Below are 21,581 nucleotides of genomic sequence, written 5' to 3'. Positions count from 1 at the left end.
ATCCCATTGAAAGTTGAATTGAAAATTATATTCAAAATCACAGCGACTATAGAGGTTAAGTTATCAAGTGTTAAAATATATATATTTTTGCCCTTTAATTACTTATAAGGCTTGCAATTGCAATTGCTGAGTGAACCTTGACATACATGATGCCCTCAACAGTCTGTCCTCTTCATCCTACAGTTACTTATGACCTATATATCTTTTTAAATTGAGTAAAATCAAGTATTTCAAATGAATTGTACAGCAAAAATATTTGATATTTAATATTTAAATAAATAAAAGTAGTTATAGTTCTTTAAGAGACAACTAAAAATCACAATGCTCTTTATTCATCATTTATTTTTTTTTATTTACAATAGGCTTAACACTGATAAGCAAAACAAAAACAACAACTTCACAGTCATATAACGTGAGCTTTAAATAAAAAACAAACAATATTTTGTACAATTGAAAAAGTTAATGATAACATCTCTCTCACCATTTTTAAAATCCCTGTTTATTCACATAATCCATTATTCTGTGTGACGTTTACATTGCACTTGTACATCTGAAGAAGTGGCCTTTGGTATTGTGATGTGTACACACATTCTCCAGAGCTGTTCTCCAAAATGCATGCAGTCAAAACATAGAGACAAACAATACGAATGTATGATTATTATTAGACAATTTGTGGCGATCAGGTCAAATACTAGTTAGCGTTACATCAGATTTCTGAATAGAAAAGACACAATTTGTAGGACATGGTTGGACACCTAAAAACAAACAAAAAAAATGCATCAGACAAACAGTGTTTTGTGGGACCCAATACTTAGACTTACTGATAAGGCTCTGAGTGTAACCTGTTTCAGAGAAGCCCAACAAATTAACACAACGGGGGAAAAAAAGGCGGAGTAGTGTTTACTCAATAGAAATATATTGATAAAGGACATTTTTCTGTTTCCTGCCTTGGCCTGTACATTTTCTTATTCCATAAGGTGATAAGTATTTTCCTTGACATTCACAGATGATATTGAAACTTATGGACTTTGCTGTGGTAAGGTCTGAGGAAACAGAGCATCTTATACTTGAGCACAATGTAGAATACCTTGAACAAATGGCAAAGGAAGAGGGCTTCTCACGATAATAGTGAATTTTAAATCAATGACAAGCTCACAGAAAGGCACAGAGAATTATAAAAGGATGTGTGTGTTTCTGACAACGTCTGAGTCTCACAGTGACTAGAACATAGTCATCATCATGTCTGAAACGGTTCTGTTTGGCAAGCGATTGGACATTTTCTTTCTTTCTTTTTTTTTTTTAACTGGCACACAATTAACGTAAAATGCACCACAAAGAAAAAAACAAAACAAAGACAAACACATTTACTTGGTAATCCATCTAGTGTGGTGTAAAAGCATATTGAAACTGCAATGTGTGGCAGTGTGTACAGATTACATTTTTGGGGGTTTCTATGTAGCGTACAGTATATCTATAATCTAATGCGTCTCAAGCTGCTTATCCAGTGTACAATCAGATGTGAACCAAAAAACAGAAAGAGCCCCATGTGTTGTGTGACAACGATTTGAGAAATAGCCAGCAGCTGATTGTGGACATTATTATTTAGTGTTAAAAAAACAAAAAAACAAAACAAAAAAACAACTGTAAAGCAAGTGATTCAAAAAGGAATAATAAAAAAAAAAAGGCATCTGAAGAGTTCAAAGAGTCATGCAGAACATTTGACCGGATTCAGAAAGGAATAATACATTCATTAAGCAGATATTCAGATCTGGGTGGATGAGAATCAGTCTTACAATACATCTCTTCAGTCAACAACATCACTCTAAGCCATAATCACACATAAATCTTTTTGTTTCCTGGATATGAAATAAATCAAATATTTACATAACTTTTTTTCTCTCAAAATAGGTCTGTGCTTTTAATAAAAAAACAGGAATAATTTAAAATTCAAGTTCATATATAGACATTCTAAAAAAAAAAAAAGTTTTTTTTTTCTCTCCTTGAAAGCAAATAATGTACAAATTGCTCATGTGCTGAAGACGTACTGCAGTTTGCTGAATGATCAGTCCTGTGTGATTAATGTAAAGTAGGTCTCTGCATCTTGCAGTGTTCATGTGACGAAGACTCGGAGGCACTGGGGCCGCAACAAGGCGCACAGGGAATCCAGCACTGTCCGTTCTCAGAAGGACACTTCTGAATTTTTTTTTTTAATCTCCCTTCACCCCCTTTGCCTGTTACCCTTTGCTCTCTGGTGCCTCCTTTTTTGCCTTTTAATGCTTAACTTTACACGAATAAAAGTGTGCAATGGTACACGGACATAGGCATGGAAATGCTTTAGGGGACATGGGTAGGTAACCCCCCCCCCCCTCTCTATGTGGCACTGTGTTTAACTATGTGAACATTAACCACATCATTTCAAGCAAAGAAAATATGCTGTGCATATGAGAAGACGTCCCCACCTCAGTCACTTTAGTTGAACTATCTAACAAGCCTGGACTCCCGGTTTTACTGAAAGGTAAACCAAGCTTTTTTTCCTTTGAGGTTATCTACATGCTTGTTCAAACGCAACAAAATCTATTGGTGGAAGTGATCCCTTCGGCCTTTTCTCCACAGTCACAACTTGTGTGAATGTGAGGGAATGTAAGTGTAATAAAATACAAACAAACAAAACCAAAAACAAACAAAATAATGACTCTAGCTGATCAGTTCTAGGGATGTTTTTGATTTTGTTACATTTGTTCATCTGCTTGAAATAGTGTTAGTTGAAATGTAGTAAACAAACACAAACGACTACTGTAGTGCTCCGACTGTAAAACCTCTAAACTGTGTTGATAGTTTATCCAAATCTTTTAAGGTATGATGGCTTTATAAAATGGCTTATGGTCACCAAAAGTGAAACAGTCATACGACTGATGACTCGAGAACGGGCGACGCTGTTCGAGCTCAGTCCCGTGTCTCAAATTGGAAGTAAGGCTGGACAGTGGGCGGGGCTGCCGCCATTTTCACTCGGCATGTGACGGGCAGACAAACAGAGCGCGCTCAGACTGACGCTGCAGCCTCAGTACACTGGACATTCACTTGACAAAGAGGCCTTTGTGGAGACACGGGGTCAAACATTTCATGGTGTGATTTTAGCCGCATGAGGCCACGACGAACGTTTCTCAATTTGTACACAAGACCGAGATGAATTCCCACACTGCCTTTCTCTCTTTAAAGGACGCCTGTAAACAACTGAAAAAAAAAAAAAAAATATGTGATGGTTTCTGTGAGGTACTTAAAGCGATTTATCTCATGTTGTCCCTCCAAAACTGTGACTTGCTATCGAGAGGGATGAAAAGGAAAAATAAAAAAAAAGGGAATAAAAGCCATCGGGTAGTTTAACAGTGACGTTCTTTGTCCCGGTGGCTACCTCTGAACGACGTCGCTAATCTCTTTGATACAGCTGTGCAGGTTGTCCACCACGGTGTTGGGCCCGGCGCTGCCGCCGCCGCTCGGCCCCCCGCCCCCGGAGGACGAGGCCCTCAGTTCCTGCAGGCTGAGCTCCAGCTTGCCCACCGCCTCTCGAAAGGCAAATTTGTTCCTCATCTGAGGGATGCAGTCCACGTAACCTGAGCAGTAGTCGAGCAGCTGGTGGCCGGCGTCCAGCACCTGGCTGCTGGCGGGGCTCTCGGCGCTGGCGTGCAGCAGGGCGCTACTCAGGCACTCGGCGCTCTCCAGCAGAGTCTGGCGGCTGACCCGCTCCGGAGGCGCCCGCTCCGCCTGCTGCCTGGTCCGCCGCAGCTTGGAGGCGGCCGAGGCGGCCGAGTGCGAGGAGGAGGAGGAAGCGGAGGCGGCGCCGCCGTTGGCCATTTTGACAGGGGTGGTGTTGGCGGGGGCGGAGAAGGAGGAAGACGCGGGAGGCACTTGAGGCGGCGGCACTGACGGCCGGCCCACCGTCACTCCTCCGGAGAGTCTCCCTGATCTGTGGCCCTTCAGCGTGTCGCCGTTCACCTCGGCCGCCGCCGGCTCCTCGCCGTCGCTGCCGTACGACTGGTGGAGGCCGCGCAGGGTGGGCGGGGGCGGCGGGGCGCACTTGGGCTTGACGAGGCGCGGCCTGTCGCGGTCCGCCTGGTGCTCCGACAGCAGTTTGAAGCGGTTGCCCTGAGAGTCCAGGCCCACCAGGTGCACGTCGGCCGAGCTGTGCTTGAGCGTCGGCGAGATCAGCACTGGCACCTTGTGGTTGTGGGTCGGCGCCCCCGATCCCGCCCCCGCGGCGGCGGCGGCGGCCGACGACGATGATGAAGAGGAGGTCTTGGAGGGGGACGGCCAGCTCTGCTGCCGGTCCAGCCCCCCGCCGTTCTCCTGCCTGACCCGGGACGACGGAGCGTCCGAGTCGCCGACCTCGCCACCGACCCCTGGCGCCCGGGCACCCGTGGACGAGCCCCGGGGCAGGATCTTCGCCTTGGGCCTCTCTCGGATCTGCGCCGTGCCCTCGTCCATCCTCCTCAGCAGGGGGTCGGAGGGCCGCGCCGTGCCGTTCTCTGGCTGCGAGGTGGTGGAGGCCGTCCTCTCCAGGGGGGGTTTGGCGCTGCGGTTCCTGGGCAGCGTCAGCGCCATGCGCTCCAGGTCCGGCAGCCCGGCCGACATGGAGGAGGTAGAGTTGGACCTCGGGAAGGGTTTGGGCCCGGCGGCGACGCCTCCGCCGTCCTCCGAGGAGGCCGTCTTGCCCGTCCGCAGCCCCAGGGTCTTCTTGATGAGCCTGGGGGTGAAGAACCCGGCCAGGCCGCCCCAGCTGCTGCTGGTCACCTGCTGGCCGAGGCCCCCGCCGGAGGGCTTCTGGCCGAAAGAGCAGCAGCGCGGCTGGCCCTGGGCGGACCCCCCGTGGGAGTGGGAGGGGGATGCGGAGAAGCCGCCCAGGCTATCCGACTGCGGGAGAGGTGGAGGAGGAGCGACAAAGTCGGCGGTGGGCTCGTATTTCTTGTGCGGCTGCGTCTCCATCTCGCGGAAGGAGCTGCTCCTCTTGGGCGGCGTCGGCAGGTTCTGCTGCAGTTGGGAGGACGGCGAGGAGGAGGAAGAGGACGAGGAGGACTTCTTCTTGATGAAGGAGCTGAAGAAGCCGGCCTTGCGGTCTCGTATGAAAGTGCCCATGTCCTGTGCGTCGTCCAGGAGGCTGGCAGATTTGTCTCGCGGCTGCTGCTTCCTGGGCAAAGCGGGAGAGCCGCCCGACCGGCTGTCACTCCCAAACAAACTGGAGGCCCAGCCTGAAAGGAGAAGAAGTGGGAGACGTTAAAACATCACTGTGGGGCAGGGATTCCCTGGGAAACACAGTGACATAGGCGTAACACAGGCATCAGCGCCACAAAATTATCTCAAGTCTTTCAGTTATCTAGATATGCTCAAATGCTCCAGAATACATCAGTAGGAAAGGGAGGACAAACTTTAAGCCGTCAGAGGGATTAGTGATGTTGGTATGCACCCATCATTTGGAGGTTTACAGATGCAATGACATCAGATGTGATGATAAAGACTAGCGCACAATGATCTTAGTAGTCAGGAACTGTTTGACGAAAATTAATTCACGTGTCAACACATGCAGACAGTATCTGTGTGCTTTGTGAGAGATGAATGAGATCTAAAAAAAAAAAAATTGTTGCACAGTAACATGGAATCTCTAGATGTTTGTACATTTATTGAATAATTCACTTCACAAACAAACTAATGGAAACTCAGACACTTTTGGCATGTGCAGTGGTGGAAAAAGGGTTTTTGGACACCTCACGGATTTGTGATTTGCTGCATTGCACTAAGAATCAATCATCAAGTCTATTTTAGTGCAGTCACCATCATTTACCCACATGCTGCACGTGCACTATTCCATCCAGCTGAGAACTGGATGTTTCAGCAACTCATCCAGAGTACAACTACAAGATTGTATATATTCCTTTGTCCTATTAACAATAAACCAGGAAACACTTAAATTTGTTTAAGGGCCTTTGGTGCTGCAACACATTTAAAAAATAAAATAAAATGAATAGCTAAAAAATATATTTAATTATGAAGGGATAAAGTTAAATTTTAGGGGTGTCCAAAACCTTTTTTCTCACCACTGTAGAATATAGTTAAGTTGACAGGCTCGAAAAAAAAACATACAACACATGGGCAGAAAAAAAGTTAAAGAAAATGAAATGACACACAAAAAGACAAATTTATTGACACAAAGTTATTTACAGACAAACAACAACCACTTGGACAAAAAACACGTTAGCAGGTATGAATATAGTAGGAATAAATAAATATTTATTTTTATATATGAAAAATGAAGATTGAAGGAAGATGCACAATCCCTATTTAAAAAACAAACAAATATACAGAAACAAGAAACAATGGTTTGAGTCAATATGTTGTTCTTTAGAATTCAACCTCTTAAGACTGACAGATGGCAGAGCTTGTGATTGGTGAAAGACAAAGCCTTGAAATAGGAATGCTTGAGTAGTTATTTTCAGTGCAGTAGATTGCATTACTATATAGAGGATAAGCAAATATCATAAATAATATCTTAAAAATTATTGACAGATGTCAACACTCATCTTATTTTCTTGAATACATTCATGAAATAGTGTAGATACCTGAAATGATAAGTAATAATGCCAAATGATGTATTTATTTTTTTGTGCATACATGTTTGGTCACCTTCTGATTGCTCTTAAAAATGGATGTCAGCTCTCAAATTTCACTACTATAAAACTGACCTGAAAAAAATAATAATTTAATAGCCAATGCAATGTATGTTAACAAAAGACTAGACAGTGACCAGGGTCGGTGGTTAGTCTTGAAGGAAAATGACAGCCCTTCTTTTGAGGCGGCGGGCTCGTCGGCGCTGCAGCGTGCTCTGGCCGTCGACGTTCTCCGGCGCACCTGCAGAATCGTACTGTGGTGGATGGGAAAGGTTGGTGGTGCGGCGGCCGCGTCTGGCTGTACCTGAGTGGCCGTGCGCGGCCGAGTCGGGTCGGCCGTCGAGCCCGCCCTCGATGTTCTCCTTGTTTTCCGTGTGCTTGTGGCTCGCGCGGGACTTGGAAGGCAACAGGGGCGTGTCGTGGCTGAAAGAGTGCACCGGCCCACAGTGACCTGAAGAGGCCGTCTTGCACAGCTCCTCTGCCACCTCTGGAGAGTCCAAAAACAAAAACAAAAAACATGCATTATTGAATGTATTACAATGCTTTTGCTATACTTGTTTATAGTGTCCATCACACAATTAAAATAAGTTTTTGTGCCACAGTGCTGTACCTTCAGAGATGCTGGAGTCGTGGAACATTGTTTCAAAAGCTTGATGGGTCTCTGCAAATGATGGTCTGTCCAATGGACTCCACTGCCAGCCTGGTGCATAGACATTGTATTACACTGTCAGCAAGTGGAATAGTTTTCTCTTTACGTGCAAATATGAGAAAGAAACCCGACAGTGGAGACAATATCGGTACTCACATGCTCTCATTAGTTCATAAACTTTGGGTGGGCACCCTTCAGGCTGTTCCATGCGGTAACCTTTCTCCAGGAGGTCATACACCTGAGAGAGATCGATGCCAGGATATGGAGACATGCCATAGGTGGCAATTTCCCATAGCAACACACCAAATGCTAAAAGGGGAATAGTTGAAATGTTTTTTTTAATCTCTGGGTTTTACATTTCCAGACTACGGAGAGAAGAAGCAATTGAGAGAACGGTTGGCGGCGTTCCTCACCCCAGACATCAGACTTGATGGAGAAGGTGTTGTACGCAAGGCTTTCGGGTGCAGTCCACTTGATGGGGAACTTGGCCCCGGCGTGGGCGTTGTAAGTGTCGCCCGTCAACAGCCTGCTCAGGCCAAAGTCAGCAACCTTGACCACATGATTCTCGCCGACCAGGCAGTTCCGAGCAGCGAGATCCCTGAGGGACGTAAAAGGAGACGTTAGACAGGAAGAGTTGTTAAGGGGAGGGGCCACTTTGCCGCAAGAGTAGAACAAAAAAACTAAGCAGAAATGTTCTCCTACCTGTGTATGAAGTTCTTCTTCTCCAGGTATTCCATGGCAGAGGAGATCTGTGTGGCCATGTATAGCAGCACCACAGCGTTCACCTCCTCCTTGTCACAATCGCGCAGATAATCCAGCAGGTTCCCGTGAGGCATGTACTCAGTCACGATGTAGAACGGAGGCTCTAGCGTGCACACACCTGGAGGGGAGAGAGAGCAGTTGGTCAACTGATCACTTCAAACAAGGTTAGTGAAGGGGCGGACGCTCGTCAATACTAACCGAGTAGCTGAACGAGGTTCGGGTGTTTCACTTCCTTCATTACAGCGGCTTCTTTCAAGAATTCTTCCACTTCCATGGTGTCCTCCTGAAAATGGCAATTTGATCGTTTGGTCAAGGCTTCATGATTGTAATACCCGAGTCCACCTACAGGTGGTGTTCTAACACCATTCAAGCGCCTGTGGGCGGCTGACTTACTTTGAGCGTTTTGACGGCCACGGTGAGGTTGTACTTCTTCCACACGCCCACGTACACCTCGCCATACTGGCCCCCTCCCAGCTTGTGCTTCATGGTGATGTCCGTGCGCTCCATCTCCCACTTGTCGTGGATGGGCGACACGCCGTACACGGTGGGCTTGTTGCACTTGGGCGCCGGGTAGTGGAGGGTGGTGACGAGGCCGTCGGCCACGGTGGAGTGGTGGTGCACGAGCTCGGCCAGGGTGGCGAAGCGGCTCTCGGACGTGACGTACACCTGCGGTGGAGGCAGCCGAGGTGAACATGAATGTGAGGTTTAATGATGAAGTGACTACGGGCAAAAGTATTGTTTTTTTTATTATTATTTGTTTGCATTTGTGTTTTGCTGATGTTGCTTGTGTTTTGCCATAATTTCTAATTCTGCCTCGATTCTTTTTTATTGTTTTCCACATGTTCAATAAATTTACAAACTGAACTGGGGCATTTCTGTATGGAGTTTGCATGTTCTCCCTGTGCCTGCATGGCTTCTCTCCGGGTTCTCCGGCTTCCTCCCACAGTCCAAAAACATGCATGTGAGGTGAATTAGGAATTCTAAATTGACCTTAGGTGTGTGTGTGTGTGTGTGTGTGTGTGTGTTTCTCTCTGTTTGTCTTTCTATGTGGCCCTGCGATGAACTGGCGACTTGTCCAGATTGTCACCCTGCCTTTGCCCTATGACAGCTGGGATGGATTGGGATTGAAAGTGGATGGATGGATGGATGGATGGATGGATGAGAGGCGGCCCTCTATTGCGGCAAACTGGACCTACCTTCGCGTCGGAGGACGTGTTGATCCGGTAGTGGTACACCCTGCCCTCGTAGCGGAGCGAGATGGACAGCTGCCCGGGGCTGCTCTCGCTCTCCCTGACCAGGAAGCTGCCGTTGATGAGGGAGGAGAGCAGGTACTCGGCGGCGCTACGCGACACGGGCCCGTGGTACCAGCTGTGCTTCTCCAGGCTGTTGACCGGCGTGATGTAGTTGGAGGGCACCCAGCCCTGGCCGTTCTTGGAGCGCACCTCGCTCCACTCCCCATTCTGGTTGTAGCCCAGCACGCGCAGCTTCTCACCTGTGGACGGGGCGACAATTTCTTCTGAGTGATCGCTGGCGGTGAAGGTGATTATAGCTTCCGCTAAGAGGAAAAACGTAGCCAATTGGTGCCTGTGAAACGCCGAGATATGTCACTTAAAAACTGTCATTGCTCTCCTAAGGACAGGACGCTTGGGGTCTCATTACAGTATTCGCTCCCTTTAGGAGTCTGTCACAATTTCTAGTGACTAAACAACACGAAACTGCCCAACAGGTCAGAGGGATTAGCCGTGAATGCCTTAATAACAGGTTTACAGCAGATGGGAGTCATGGATACGATGGGCCTCTTCACATTACATCAAAAGGTATGGAACAATGACAGGGCTGTTTGAACTGTGAGTCCGTCACACGGGGCCGGGCAAAACCAGGCAAGTAGGGACTCGGGTTTCGTTTGTCTGACTTGACTGACACTGACGCAAGTGCGAGGGAGCCGCCGAAGTGCTGGAGGCCGGAAGAGGGAGGATCAGTCGCTGCTGTGAGCACAGACTGAGGAGGTGACGCCCGGTCGGACCAGACGGAAGGCGTGTTGTGTACTCATCATCACTTTCTATACTCGCCCCATAATGCCTGGCCAATCACAATGAGAATTTCAACAGCGTGTGTAATAAATAATCTCAGTACGGTATGTTCCCTAATTAAATGCGTTCAAATGTTTTTCAAAGAGTTGATGATGATGGGCAGGGATTAGTGGCATTAGAGAGTGTGAGTAGAAGTTTAGGCATGCTGCATTTCAAGAAAAACAAGGCAGCAATCAAACCGATCTCCCAGTGTCCCTTCCCTGCTTCTACACCTCCCACTGGCACAGGACGAATTCTAGTCTGCCTTGTTCTGGCACAGCAAAGGGACGCTACTTATCCCCAGACGGCCAGCTCCGTAAATCTCTCTCCGGTCGCCCTCCGCGCTCGCCCACCTGCTGTTGTTACAGTCAGAATGCAATCGTAACAGTAATTAGTGGCAGATAAAGATGAAGCGTGAGGGTGGTACAAGTGGTATTCGTGTTCCCTGAGAGTGCACAAGTCCCTGCGTGCACATGGCAGGAATGCCAGATTGACTCTGTGAGTCAGGCCCCAAACATTCTTCCGCCGCTCTGCCAGGGAAGCCCTCAAATGACTGATAATTAACACCACCAGCACTCAGGGTTCCTTATACTGGGCTAAGTGGCATGGATCTGGTCGTAACTCCATATCGTGAGGATAGGTTAGTCTTATTTTTTCTTAAGGGAAAAGTCAGATTAGTGCTGATGATAGGGAAACAGAGAGAAAGACAATGTGCTCAGGGGGTACAAGAATCATAAAAACAAGATAAACGGTGACCCGATCAAAGGAGGTTAAAAAGGATGGAAGCGCGACGGCCCTCAAAACTCTTACATAACACGGAGTGATGAGAAGCATCGGATGCGTGGGCGGCTGACAAAGGAAGGTGTTATGTCAGTTATGACAGATACTGACTGAATAATGTCACCACGCTGTGGATTTACAGTGGCGGCTGCGTAACCACATTCCTCTGGGACGGCTAAAATTTTACTCAGAAATATATATATATTTTTTTGGGAGGGGGCTTACTGACTTGCCCATCCCCAGTCGCTTCTGACAGGTTTAACTGGTGACTCCTCTACGTGTGAGGAAATCTCTCAGCTCTTGCGAGAAACATCAACAGTGTTACTAAAGGGAGGGCGTGGCTGGAAACGCATTCGGATCACGTCGCTAAGAAACCAGCGTCCAACCGAGAATGGAAAGTGAGTGCGGGAGGAGGAGACAAAAAAAATAAGTTGGTGCGTAACATGACGAAATCTCGCGTGGGGACTGTGGAAAATGTTCGCAAAGAAAACAAATGCGTTTGTATAAACAATTTACACTGCATGCTACGCTGTGCGATGCCATGCCATGCCCTGCCCTGCCATGCCGCTGTTTACCTTTAGTGATGCTGAGCGTGTTGTCCCCGCTGGCGACAAAGTCATAAAGTGCAACAAAGAGGTTAGGGTCGCTCTCCGCCGCCCCCAGCAGGTTTTCTTTGGAGCTCCAGCGCACGGCTTCGGTCAGCGCCGCTGAATCCAGGCCGAACGGCCGGTGGAGAGCTTCTGGGGAAAGGTGAAGGGAAGAGAAAAACGACAGAGACAAAAAACTGTGAGTATGAGTTTAAAAATGAGAACATGAGAACACAAACCAACAAGCAATAACAACTCAGTCAGAACAGACACTAAAAGTGCAGCACACAGCATGAATATTAAATTGTTCTGCACCACCATCAGCTTAACAACATCCTATTAAAAGGTTGTGGGTTTTCAATAGCACATTAAAGCGAAAGCCTCCTCTCCAAAAACACACTGAGTTCCCCACAGCCTCAAAAGTCCCTTTCACAGATGTTCTACCTGTCTGTCCAGGTGGCTCCCCCTGCCTCAGCCCTGTTTGGAGACGAGGGCCACCCAGCGTGGCCCACTCTTCCTCGAAACTGCTGTTTGCCTGAAGGCACCTCAAAAGCATTACTTTAACTGCACCACTCTCTGGAGAGTGTCGTTACCAATGGCTCCGCGCAGAGGCCCGCCGCGTCTTAAAAAAGCAGGCAGGTAGAACCCGGGGGCGGGAGCGTTTTGCTAGGCGTGGATCGGACGCAAGGCGCAGCGAGAGGGGAGGGGCCACGGCGGCTCGGATCGATGATTACCCAAGACCGAGCAACACACCCACGGAGATGCGGTGATGAACTTGGGCATGTGGTGCGGTACATGTAGTGCTCTGAGCAGCTGCCATCACAGTTGCTGCATGTCTGGACAGCTGCTGAGGGAGCTGGGGGGGCGGGGGGGCCAGGGTGGGGGTAGTGAGCATGTTGGTGCTGAGATGTTGTTACAGATTAAAACAGCATGTAGCACTTTCATTTGCTCAACAATTAAACTTGCGATCTGTTGTTTGTTTTTTAACAGTAATCTGAATTCTACATGATTCTACATGCGTCCTGTGATTCAGACCCTGGGGTGTGAATCAACTCAAAAACAAATGACAGACCAAGCTGAAATACACTCAGTTCTCACACAGAAAAAACACAAATCCTTCATTTCAAGCAATCAAAACCTTACTGACAAGAGAGACATGAAAGCTTGTGGTTCATTGTGTGAAAAAACAACATAAATCACATGGTTATGAATAGGTCACCAAGAAAGACGACAGACAGCACTTCTGCTCAAGTCAACTTCCCCTATTTCAACATCCGATGCATTTCCAGACAACTACCCCCACTTTCAAACAGAAACCAGCTGACACTGCCCCTAACTATTTCTCTAAGGTCATTCTCCTGAGTGAGAAAAATAGCAAAACTGCTACCGTACAGCAATCACGATTATCAGATAAATAAAAAAAAAAGATCAGATCAAGAAATTATGACTATTTCTGGTAGTGGAACATCACAGGAGCTAGATTTTAAATGTGTGGAAATAAGGGAGGGGAAATTATCAGTAATGATTTTTGCATGTAAATGAGAGCACAGAGGGTTCATCAGATATGTTTAGAATAACATCAATGAAATGTTTCCTTTCCTGCCAAACAATTTCCCAGTTGACTCATGACAGCGCTTGCCCACCTTTGTCCCGGATCAGCATGCATGGCATTAGCGTGGCGCTAGCCGTAACCTGGCTCAGCCACAGTTCCCAGTACATCCTCTATCCTGATGCGATCGGCTGTTCACTGAATTGCCACCGTTTCCTTGATCCACTGAGGCAGGATGATGGCTTAATGATGATGATGGTTCGCTTAGTCCATGTAGACTTAAACAAAAGAGGCCAAAAAAAAAGAAGACCAAATACACCTTGCAAAGAAAAAAAACCAAAACTTTTTTCTCCTAAACCATCCTGCAGGTTTAAATGCAGCGTAAATGCGGCATGCAGGGGCGACCCCCGGAATCACAGACCCCCAGGACAGTGTTTACCCACACCGTCCTTGAGTCCAACCGCCCAAACTTCTTCAGTTACAGTGTCGACTCGCAGCCTCGCAGCGAGCTTTGATGTGGCCAAGGAGAGTCAAGATTTCCAAAGTCCGAGTGGACTTCGCTGACATCCATGAGTGATGCTCTCTGCAGCTGAACACACGGCAAAAAACGTGGCACGGCGAGCAAGTGGGACATGCGGTTCGAAAGGGAAGGGGTGGGGTGTGTGTTAAGTGTGGTGTGGGAGCGTGTGAGGAGTGGAGCGGGGCAGCAGCGGTGCGGCCGGCAGCAGATGGCTGGTCTTGTTCCCCTTAGAGGCTCCTGTTGACCCACGCGTACTTCTCATCTATGTGAATCCAGAGTGTGTGTGTGTGTGTGTGTGTGTGTGTGTGTGTGTGTGTGTGTGTGTGTGTGTGCATGACTGCCATTGCTCAAGTCCGGCTAGGCTAACTGTTAATGCTGTTTCTCTTACGCAGCCAGATATCATATCGCACATTAAACCTTATAAGATGCAGATTTAGCACCAAAACTGTGCCAAACAGTCGACTGTTGTCAATCTCAGCCATCCCAAGTTGTGACTAAGGAATTAATTATCGAGTCAAGTGGTCACAATTAGATAAGGTAATTGCATCAGACAGCTTTTAGAAGCGAATCATGCCTCGTTAGCTCGCTCATAACTCATCGGTTTGCGCCTCGGTCTCTCTCGGCCGCAAAACTGCAACTTCATCTGCCAAACTGTTTGATGGAGCGAGCAGTTGGTTTTGGCGTGGGCTTCGCCGTGTGCCGTGGCGTGCGCGCGCCTCGTGATGAGCAGCACATGTGCATTCTGGAGAAAACGGCGGCTTTGTGTTGAGCGGAGCAGAGCGGCATTCGCGAGTCTGAGGGGGCACGCCAGGCCTGCAGCCCCTCAGACAGCTGCGACAGAGGTGACCCTGGCCTTAAGTGAGAGCGCGCACACACACACACACACACACACACACACACACACACACACACACACACACACACACACACACACACACACACCAATGAAGAGATTATCTCCTTGAATGTCCCGCTGCACTGCTGCTTCCCCGCAGCTGTTTGTGATGGAGCTTGTATCAATAAAGCTTTCGCCCTGAAACGGCCGAGAGCCAAAGTATTTAAAAAGAGCAGACTCGCATCACTTCCATGGCCTAATCAAAAACAATATGATGCAGACTGTATCTGGAGCGGTTGAGAAAAGGGTGTATTTTAAGCATATGGAGAAAATAACAAAGCCAAATAGAATCGCGTAACGTCCAAAAATAACTTGTCAGCAGCACGAGGGTGATGGCAGAGCAACAGACTGCTGGCTGTTTTGCAGGAAGCTCTAATAAAAACCAGACAATGGTGCGGATGAGACGCTCTATACACAAGACGTTACGCAAGCCTATAGAGTCGGCGACATCAGCCATCTATGAGGAACACAGAGGATGGGACCCGTGCTCGAGGTGGTGGAGTGCACACACACACACACACACACACACACACACACACACACACACACACACACACACACACACACACACACACACACACACACACACACACACACACACACAAGAAGTGCCCTTAAGAAGAAGTTGGTCACCTGCACACGCTCGAGAAAACACACTGAACAATGAAACCGGACAAACGACCTGCAGTGATTATGGGGCACAATGAGCAGAAAAATCAAAAAGCATCTTCTATCATATTCATATGATTATAATGATAATTTTATTCAGATTAGACTCAAGATTGGACAGGCAAGACACTGCAAATGGGTATCAATGGAAACACAACTGAAATAAATAAAAACAAACTAAACAGAAGACCATAAACAACTGCATGAGAGGATGAGCAATCAATACAGTGTAAAGTAATGAAACAGAAAACAAAAGCCGGCCAATACTAAAGGGCCTTGCAATGTCTACATATCAGAAAAACAGAGAGGGGCCAGTTAGTATCAGTCAAAACAATAGTGAAAGGATGTGAGTGGGAGGCGGGGGTGAGATAGTTGTTGTTCAAGAAGACAACAGCCTCATTAATGAATAACACCCTCCATTGTGAACATGAACTCGCCCCGATGGTGATTGTCTTGCCCTGAGAACCGCCGTGTCTCGCCCCTCGTGTCTCGCCCCTCGCGTCGGCCCCGGCGGCTGCCTACGACGCTCTTCCACACTGGTTGCGCCCAACAACAGCAAACGGCGGCACTCAGTTAAAACACGTCCGCAGCGGCCGATTCATGCACCCCCTTAGGATCAGACCTCCTCCTTCAACATGTCCTGCTGTGAGTAAGCGGCGACATGTCACGTATGCGGCGCTACAGGGGGAGGTAGGGGAGCCCGTCAGTGGTCTGTCGTTCTCACATTCATGCGTGGAAATATGCCAAAAAAGGGAGAAGACTAACAACGGTTTGGGCCCACTGGGGGTTGGTGGGGTCAATGGAGCTGCTGCATGGCTTCGACTTCCTTCGTTCTGTCCATCTCTGGGCTTATTACGGGTTAATAACGGGCACTAAGTGCTTCCCTGTAGGAAAGCGTTAAGTGTTCTATTATACGACAGTGCAGCGGATGCATTCGGTGACGACGTGGAACACACACACACACCCTGTCCACACCTCAAAGACTCTCTTTCACGTGTAGGCAAATATACACCTTGGCGATAAGTTTCAACTCTGACCATCAGAGAAAATCATAGCTGGAAAATACAAAAAATGCAGACTATACCAGTAGCTGTTTTTTTTTTTACATGATGGCAACGGAACTTTGTTTTTCATCACGTAATTCCACATAATCCCCATTGAGCCCCAGAAGAAAATAAAAAGAAGTCTTTTCCTGTCCAGCAGCAGACACCACGTTCAATGGAAACCCTTAGCTGACATGACTCCAGGGTAAGTCAGAACAAGCGCTCTTGTTGCAGATCTGCCCGCTCTTGTCTGAAGCGTCACGCAATACAGGGGGATGTTGTAAAATGTCTGATGTCTGCGTTTGTCTTGCTGCGCCCCATCGGTGCCGAGGAGCGTTCGCCGCAACTCTGAGATAACGACAGTCTCCTCGCTTCACGTGTGCTTTGACTGCTCGGTTACCAGCTGTGCTATTTATTTATTTATTTTTTTTGATCAAACATTCCATTGGCGCTCCAATCTTTGATGTGTGTAGTGACTTTTCTTGCGCTATTCAAAGTTCAAAGCTAGACAATTCCCGTTACCAATGTTTTCTAATTATAATAAGAAAAAGAGAAGTGATGTTTCAATGTTGTCTGGAATGGAGACAGATCTGAGAAACCTGATAGATGGACTGTTTTACAACATATAACTCGCTCAGCCACACTGTGAAAAAATTTCAGAACAACACATAATATGGTAGTGATGCCTCAGACTATAACTCAGTTACTAAGTTACCTTTATCTCATAATCACTAGACGCCCCAGATATTATACAAGTGACATAGGAACAGCCATGCTGCAGGACGTCCACATTAAATACTTCTGACGCAAAGGTCAACCAGTTTGTGACGGCAGTAAAGGGATTAATTAAAAGAAAGGAAAGAAAACAACAACAAAATGAAAAAAAAGTTGCACCACACTGCAACTTCCTTGACAAGAACAAATTTTTAAAAAAAAAGAAAAAAAAGAGAGGCAAAGGCAGTGTTATTGGAAACGTGTTTATGCACGAGCATGCCTGTGTGGGCGCCTGTGGAGTGGTGTGGTTAGTGTGTGTGAGTGTTCCGCTAGTGCCAAGTCTCCCGTCTGCAACCCACAAGATAAGCAGCAGTGATAATGCTCGCAACAGAGGATTGATCCTGGAGGCAAATCAGTGCTTAGCAGTGCTGGCACAGAGAGAACCCACCCAGCCCCCTCTGCGCTACATCTCTCATTTTGTCCCTATCACCGCAGCTTCAAAAAAAAAAAAATGTAACTAAACCAGAGCGCCATTAAAGGGCATTTGGCTAGACGAATGTGCAAGGTCACAAAAAAAACATTTGGCGATTTTCGGCTCCCGGATGCCACGGCCGGTTTAACCATCTGCACGACCTACAATCGTACCCTGTTCGGATGAATCCTTCCACTTTCATGGATACGAGTCACAGGGAGGCAAAGCTAAGGTTGAACTGTAAACTGCAACTTTGGGAGAGACGGTGCGGGCAGGGTGACAATGACCTCATGAGCTTTGTTCATTTTTGAAGCCATGAATGAATGGATACGTACGAATGAAAGGTGCTTCGTATGGGGGAATGCGGTCCAAGACGGACCTAATGGCCGACGCTGAGGCCATTGGACAGAAATGCTTTGCAGTCATTTATAATAGAGGACAGGCTTTGGATGACGACACAGGCAGAGGGATTTGAATTATTAATCGGCCCTAACAGTGCCACAATGGTTCATGCAGCCTTCAGACCAAAAGCATGTTTGCCATGTTTGACTTAATCCTGGAAGCGTAGTAACTCTCTTACCCCCGACAAACACATCCAATTACACCGCCGGCTGAGACTTCCAATCGGACTCATCCAATTTGCTCAAATCTCCAGCCAGTTTCACCCGGAGGAGGTGTGGCCAGGGCTCCTCCTGGTGGTCAGTGTCCCTCACTGGGACCTAGAAACTAGCCTATTTAACACTCACAGTGTCTTTAATATTGCTGTTTAAAGTCCCAAAAAGCTTCTAAGCATCTTAAAGTTGATTTAGCCTCAATTTCAGCCGGGCTGTTGTGTGCAGGCTATCAAGGATGTTTTTAGCACATTTAGTCTACAGAAAAGTGGATTTCTCTCTAATCTAATTTCACTTGTGATGCAAATCAGCTTAGATCTTGGCTCCTTGATCCAGGCATTTCTCATCTCCTCTGGGCAGCTTTAACAGAGCTGCACTTTAGGTACGGCTGGCTCGATGTTCCCTATTGGCACGGCTGCCAAAACCCATTCAAAGCCAGTGATCTGACCCAATTTTATGATCTGTTTTTAGCAAAAATAGACTGCCGTCGATTTCATGAAAAGAATGCTGAGAGACAAACGCTCGGTACGTCCTTCAGGATGAAACAAGACAATTCCTTCTCGACAAACTGGAGGCACATTTAGCAAAAATGCTAAAAAGCAATTCACTTCAGGCCATCGTGGCAAAGGCTCTAATGCTAAGGACTATATTCTTGCTATAGTCATCCTGCTGTGTCACTCTGAATTGTCTCTGTGCGCTGGCATGTGTGTATAAGAGATGCAGTCACCGCAGAAATGGAGATCACAGAACAGACAAGGCCAAAGGAGAGGAACCATCGATATGTTGCAGTCACTTATTCACCAATACTGCATTTCATCCAATACTGGATCCACACAAAGGTAGTCTGCTGCCTGCCTTTGTGGAGCAGTCTTTTTTGGCCAGACTGCTTGTTGAGGGCTCTTAAGCAGCCAACGGTAGTCAATTATTAATGAACTAAATGTAGGTGAGACACACCTGAGGCCGTGGCCTGGCAAAAAAACAGTCACCATCGTAACTTATTTAATAACTCACACCATTCCTCCTGATCTGGCATTTGATTGTAGCTTTATAATTTTTTTTGTATACATTCAATATTTACTTATTACTTACATATTAATAATACATATAATCCTTGTCTTCAACCTGGGTAGCATTTTCTCTCCCCATGTGAAAACACAGGGGGAATTAGCCAGCTAACATAATGCGTTGTATATGCAGCACCCACCAGCATATACAGTACATTTATGCGTTAAATAGGAAGTGATTCTGTAGTCCAGATTCTGACTGCTTTGTTGTATGACCTCCGTTACTCAATGAATGCATTTGTGAGCAGAAAATGAACACACTTGAAATGTAAACATAATCTGCAGCATTCAGAAATACTGAACTCCATGGCAATCAATGAGCTTAACAGTGTAAACACAAGCAACAAAAAGCCACTCCTGCCCCGACACTGGAGAGAAAAGACAATGTGGAGACTGAGAGGTGCCCCACTTTGTCCGTCTGTCTGTGCGTGTACTTAAACCTGGTGTTGCTTGTTGAAATGTACCAACCAGGGGAATAAAACATGTTCTTTTTCCAGAGGCTCAAACTTACTTTTACCCTCGCTCGCCGTTGAAGCGGAAGAAAGTTTGCTCCGGAACATTAAAAACTGCAGTTTATGCAGCCATCTAGGGAGCATGTAAGTAACATCCGTTGTAAGACACTCTTGAATAAAGAGGCCAAGTGCAAAGCGACAAAGAAGCAACCCATAAAATTCACACCAAACATGCACAACTGATTCAAGCACCGGCAGTCAAAAAAGCAAAAGAGGAAGACTGTTTTATCACGAGGACATTCTTTGCCGATTGAAAAGTTAAAAACAGCAGAAGTAAATAATGAAATCCACGTTGCTCAACAGCAACGCTATCAACCATGACTTAAAAGGTTACAGCAGCAACTGGGAAGCCCTGCCTGAGGGGATGGAGATGTGAGCAAGGATGCAGGTCATGTAGGGCAAGAATAGGTTACTGCAGGGCTATTTCTTGTTGACTCATATCACCAATGCCTTGTGATTGCTCTGCAGTACAAAGTACAAAATGCTGGGCATCGCAACTTCACAACTTCTGCTTTAGAAAATTGCTCAACAGAGATCAGACATTCACATTTTCACTGTTCAGAAGTTGATGTCGACAATCATGGCAGAGCCATGCAGCGACTTCAAATCACATCAGCTTGTCAGAGTGGCTACAGCAAGCATCATCAGACAGTGAATGCAAGTGAGCATATGAAAGGCAGTAGGTATTGTAACGTGAGCCAGTGGTGGCTGCCATAGAGAGTTAATGGGGTGGAATTGCTATACGACTGCCGGAGGCAAAATCGCGGTTCATTAAATCAAGTGTGACATGGAAGTGTCCTCGGGAAAGAAAAGAAGAGAAAGGCAATCTAATCCCACCAGTGGGGACCCTTAAAGGAAGAAAAACAGACTTCCTCTTTTACAGAGTAACTGTCTCCTCTGTGGGGACCATGGAACACATTCAACATCCTGTTGCACCGCTGTCAAATAATTCACAAATGGACTGAAGGAACGTTCCATTCTTATGTCAGATGTCGAAGAAATTAAAAAAAAAAAAAAATAAACATGAAAACAGATGAGACAGTGAGCTAAGGTTGGTAGGCATGGCTATTTCCGCTAACACGTCGTTATCAAACTAGCATTGATTTTGCTAGCAAGCGCTTATCAGCAGGAAACAAAAAACAGAATGAGAAGCGCACACATGCCACATACATCACTTTAACACGGTTTTGGGATTACCTGAATGCTGCGTAAATATATTAATCCCTGGGTCAGGGACGTTGACTGCAGCAGTCCTGCCCGGCGGTGTCCCGGTGTTACTGCCGGGTTCTCGGGGTCTTCTCCCGGCGCCGCTCCCCCGGTTCCCCTTCCCTTGACTGGGTTGAGTCGCATGGGGCTGAGGTGGCTGGAGTCCGGTCGATGTGCTCTCACCGACTCGGCCTACCTGCTGTCCCATACCGGCAGTATGGTGTAAGGACGTTCGGGACGAAGCGAGCAACCCCCCTGCGCACCTCTTGTTCACATTCCCCAACCTGGAGCGGCCTGGCCCGAGTCGTCTCCCAGTATCCCCTCCCCGCTCTTCTTCGCAGAGCTAACGTTAACTAGCCTGTATTAGCTCGCTCGGCTAGCCCCGTTAGCTCGCATTAGCCGTTATCAGTGGAAACCCACCCACCCCGCCTTGAACAATACAATCGCTAGCGAGGCGTGTGACAGCAATTTGTCCACACCGGTAGTCCACTGGGCGTCCGAGCAGGTAATGTCGCAACTCAAATGCTGAGTTCCGCTGAAATCTGGAGCGTTTCACAATCGTTTTTCCGTTGTCCGGCCGCTACGCGCCCCCTCTGACGCCGCCATCTTTACCGCAGAATAGAGGATGTGTTGCACAAGGCGGGGGGGCTCGTCGCGAACCCCTGTCACCGTGACCCTCCACCCCTCCGGCACCAGCCGGGTCCTGAGCATCGTTTCCAGAGGACGTGGTAGCCAGTGAGGGAGGAATGATCCCGGAGTCCCTTAGAAAAAAAAAACAAACAAAAAAAAAAACCTATAGGTAAAGCCAGAAGTCGAACACAGACAC

General features: G+C 47.2%; 1 protein-coding gene across 4 annotated transcripts; it reads right to left on the bottom strand.

Annotated features, from left to right (window-relative positions):
- Window positions 1-480: 480 nt before the first annotated feature.
- Window positions 481-21,429, bottom strand: abl2 (c-abl oncogene 2, non-receptor tyrosine kinase). Of its 4 annotated transcripts, none has more exons than XM_076022916.1 (11): window positions 20,747-21,429; window positions 11,489-11,650; window positions 9,261-9,556; window positions 8,458-8,730; window positions 8,263-8,347; window positions 8,005-8,182; window positions 7,716-7,900; window positions 7,459-7,611; window positions 7,264-7,353; window positions 6,958-7,140; window positions 481-5,240 (listed from the first exon to the last, which is right to left on the bottom strand). In XM_076022916.1, exons 1-11 carry the CDS (start codon window positions 20,961-20,963, stop codon window positions 3,406-3,408), a joined length of 3,657 nt encoding a protein of 1,218 aa, XP_075879031.1. In that variant the 5' UTR covers window positions 20,964-21,429; the 3' UTR covers window positions 481-3,405. The 4 variants fall into 4 exon arrangements, with proteins under 4 accessions (XP_075879031.1, XP_075879030.1, XP_075879033.1 ...); XM_076022915.1 differs by having other exon boundaries at window positions 11,489-11,653; window positions 20,747-21,428; XM_076022918.1 differs by lacking the exon at window positions 20,747-21,429 and adding an exon at window positions 11,945-12,174.
- Window positions 21,430-21,581: the final 152 nt, after the last annotated feature.

Source organism: Nelusetta ayraudi, unplaced genomic scaffold, assembly GCF_046127955.1.
Source record: "Nelusetta ayraudi isolate G7.1 ecotype Tasmania unplaced genomic scaffold, CSIRO-AGI_Nayr_v1 ptg000013l, whole genome shotgun sequence".
Taxonomy (NCBI): domain Eukaryota; kingdom Metazoa; phylum Chordata; class Actinopteri; order Tetraodontiformes; family Monacanthidae; genus Nelusetta; species Nelusetta ayraudi.
The sequence above is the reverse complement of the archived record's forward strand: the minus strand, read 5'-3'. Positions and strand labels throughout refer to the sequence as shown.